Raw genomic sequence first — 3,714 nt, 5'->3', positions numbered from 1 at the left:
AGTTATGGTACCATGATATTATGGCTTATATCAAGAACAGTGAATACCCGCCCGGTGCAACCAATAGTGAAAAGAAGTTTATCCGGCGCATGGCCTGCCAATTTTTCTTGAGTGGAGAAGTCTTTGTACAAAAGGAACCACGATTCTACCCTGCTTTGATGCGTAGATACCCCCAAGGCTAATTATCTAATGGAAGAGATGCATGAAGGCTTACTCGGAGCACATACCAGTGGACCCCTGTTGCCCCGCAAGATTATGAGAGTCGGATACTATTGGCTCACCATGGAAAGCGATTGCATTAAACATGTGAGGACATGCCACTGTTGCCAAGCCTATTAAGACAGGAAGAACGCTCCTCCTCAACCTTTGCACTCTTTAGAAGCACCAAGGCCCTTCTCAGCTTGGGGTATGGATGTCATCGGACTTGTGATTCCAAAAGCTTCAAATGGTCATGAGTACATCTTAGTGGCCATTGATTATTTTACAAAGTGGGTGGAAGTCACTTCATACAAAAACGTCACTCAAGCAATGGTAGCTTGGTTCTTGAAACACAACATCATTTGTCGCTACAGTGTGCCAACAGAGCTCATTACAGATAATGGGGTGAGCTTAAATGGGAAAATGATCTAGCAACTCTACCAATAGTTCAAGATTGAGTACAGAAATTTGGTTCCTCATGCCCTCAGATGAATGGCGCATTGGAAGCCGTTAACATGAGCATAAAGAAAATCTTGGTTAAGATGACAGACACATATAAAGATTGGTACAAGTACTTTTCGTTTGCCTTGTGTGCATATCGCACTTCTGTTCGTACTTCCACGGGTGCGACCCTGTATTCATTAATATATGGCATGGAGGCCCTTGTCCTCGCAGAGGTAAAGATCTTGTCTCTCAAGATTTTATCTCAACCAAAGCTGTTAGAAGCTGAATGGGCCTGTTCCTAATATGAACAACTAAACATGATAGATGAAAAGCGCATGACCGCAATGTACCATGGACAGTTGTACCAATGCCGCGTCGAGCGAGCATTCAACAAGAAACTTAGACCCAAGGTATTTGAAGAAGGCAATCTAGTCTTAAAGAAGCACAACCAAGCCATGCCTGATCACAAAGGAAAGTTTGCCCCAACTTAAGAGGGCCTATATGTGGTGAAGAAGACCTTTTTTGGAGGAGCCTTAATTCTAGCCGACATGGACGGGTATGACTTCAATATGCCCACCAATTCTGATGCTGTTATACAGTACTTTGCAGGAAGGAGCTCGCAGTGCACCTCATATCTATGTTTTTATGTTAAAGGCCAAAAAAAAAAAAAGCAAAAAATAAATATGTGAAAAGGTAGATTGAAAACCCAAAAGGGTGGTCTACTATAAAGGAGAGCAAAAGAAAGAGTGTGAGAGAGCTTGCTAGATTGAAAACCCGAAAGGGAGATCTAGGCAAAAATTAAGACAATCAAAAAGTCAGTTGAACTACGTGATGACCTGATCCTTCCTAGTGGAGGTATGTAGGCAGCCATCTTGGTTCGGTCACGTCTTAAAAGAGAAATCAGGCAGTTATGTCTATTTAAATATCTGCTTAAGATTAGAAGATTAGATGGATCTGGTACCCAAGGCAAGAAGACACCTCCGAGATTGCTTTCTGTCTACGATGCTGCCATGAGTTGGTGGTCTGCTCAAGATGTTTTGGCTCATGCCAATGGGAAATTTACCTCAATGGGAAAAGGAAAAGATTTGTCTCGAACATGATGTATCCTTGGAAAAATGAGATATTGATATGCGTGGGTTTTACATTTAACACTTATTTGTATAATCTTACGTTTTCAAAGCATTTGCCTGCATATTCATTAGTATGCCTGTATTGTGCTATTCAGTTTCTTTCTTACATTTGGATATTAAAACATTACATCTCATCTCATAAATATATCTAGAATTTCATTATAAACATCTCTCCCTGCCATCTCTCGGTTTCTAAGCATTCCTAACAAACTAGACTATGCTTTAAGAACTCAAACAAAAAGGAGGAAGGCCTTATGCAATTGCCTAGCAATTTACGAATGACCTTTCCATACATGGTGGGATACTAAATACATGGCTCATGTGCAGAAACAAAATAAATAGGAAAAAGTACCAATAAGTCAAACATGGCCCAATTGATCGGACATGGCCTAACATAACTGCCCAAAATTGGTATGAAAAACTGGGTCATCAAGAGCATGGGTGCGAAGTAACCCGGCTGCATCAAAGCCTAGGTCTCTGGCAACCTCTTTGAGTCTATCATGTGAATGTTAAAGATGGACCAACTCCCTCTCCATCGTGGAATCAGAAGTAAAGCCCTGTCTCTCAGTTTCTAGTAGGGCTTGCAAAGTGCCCACCTTTGCACTAGCGACTCTAAAAGCCTCCTCTCTTTCAGCCAACTTTGTCTAAAGGCGGCAAAAGGCCAACTGTGGCTCACTAGGATCATTACCCTCTCGCCCATACTCCATGCTTAGAGTGGAATGAATAATTGCCCTCGCCTACACTAGCTCTCGTGCTAAGCTATCTGCCCAACTACTGGCCTCGACCCTGTCGGCCTCCAGCATGGCCCTCTCCTCATCCCAAGAATGATCTAGGGTAGCAAATCTCTAGGTAAGATCTGTAAGCTCATCCTCTAAGCCTACAACCCGGAATCTCAGATGAAAGCACTCGGCCTCTGTGCTTGGAGGGGCCGGCCCCCTTCGAATCAGGCTCCACCTTGAGAGTGGTGATCTTACTATCCTGCACATTGCCAATCTGCTCAATGTCCTCCATAAGGGCATCAGCTAGCTCTCTATAGTAGTCCCTGTCTCTAACAGCCTCCTTTAAGCACTCCTTTAGGTCCGCAAGTGCCCACTTAACCCTGATCTTGAACACTAGGGTATAATCCCTCAAAACATCAGCTGGGAGTGGTAGCTCGGCTGAGGTTGGTAATAACAAGTCAAGCATGAAACTAGGATCCCTAGTGTCCCACCACACTTTAAACTTTATGGAAAACCACTCCTATTTGGGACACGTGCCAAGGCTTTTTAGCCCCCTAGGCACAAACCCACACATGTTTTGACATTTTCCCCTCCTATTTGGGATGTTTTCGACCACATTAGTGCAAAAATTCCTTTGTTTTAGCACTCACTGTAGTGTGTGGTTTGTCCAGCAATGAACCAGATTGTAAGAAATTCTCTCTTGTGCATCCGAGACTACACAAATCCTACATTTGGGTAGTTTATCTTTGTGCGTCTTGTCCAACACTTCCAAACAAATTTAACCTCATTTTTCTAAACCTGGTTTCCCGGTTCAGGGGTCAGTTCAGCCTCGGTAATCAGAATCCACAATAGAAGGGTACCAGAACCCGTTTGCAGCCATGTGGCAGCTTTTCTAGCTTGTTTAAGGGACACAGGGAGTCGTTTCCCACAAGGGTACCTTAAGGAACTTGTCTTTCAAACGATAGCCCGCCCGGGCAATAACAGGAGCGATCAGTGCATATCGCCTCATGGCGTGTCTTAGGAGATTTCATTTAGAATGGCCTGCTCGGGCAATAACGATAGCCCGCCCGGGGCAATAACGGGAGTGATCAGTGCATATCGCCTCATGGCGTGTCTTGGGAGATTTTATTTAGAATGTCTACATTCATTACTTGCATTGGGTACAGTCTATGGAGTTAGGGCCATCTTCGGCCGGTATACATACTTGGAACCCCACAAAACCC

At 43.8% G+C, this 3,714-nt stretch overlaps 1 protein-coding gene across 1 annotated transcript; it reads left to right on the top strand.

The window, feature by feature from the left end:
* Positions 1-408: 408 nt before the first annotated feature.
* Positions 409-1,742, top strand: LOC142605787 (uncharacterized). Its single transcript, XM_075777225.1, has 3 exons — positions 409-603; positions 687-875; positions 1,578-1,742. Exons 1-3 carry the CDS (start codon positions 409-411, stop codon positions 1,740-1,742), a joined length of 549 nt encoding a protein of 182 aa, XP_075633340.1.
* The last annotated feature ends 1,972 nt before the right edge of the window (positions 1,743-3,714 follow it).

Source organism: Castanea sativa, chromosome 8 (assembly GCF_040712315.1).
Source record: "Castanea sativa cultivar Marrone di Chiusa Pesio chromosome 8, ASM4071231v1".
Classification (NCBI taxonomy): Eukaryota; Viridiplantae; Streptophyta; class Magnoliopsida; order Fagales; family Fagaceae; genus Castanea; species Castanea sativa.
The sequence above is the reverse complement of the archived record's forward strand: the minus strand, read 5'-3'. Positions and strand labels throughout refer to the sequence as shown.

Excerpts from the sequence above, each read along its gene's own strand:
- LOC142605787 (XM_075777225.1), top strand. The coding sequence starts at position 409 with ATGGATGTCATCGGACTTGTGATTCCAAAAGCTTCAAATGGTCATGAG. Across the intron at positions 604-686 it reads AGCTCATTACAGATAATGGG|ATGAATGGCGCATTGGAAGC; the intron begins GTGAGCTTAAAT and ends TCATGCCCTCAG. Across the intron at positions 876-1,577 it reads AGGCCCTTGTCCTCGCAGAG|ATTAGAAGATTAGATGGATC; the intron begins GTAAAGATCTTG and ends TATCTGCTTAAG.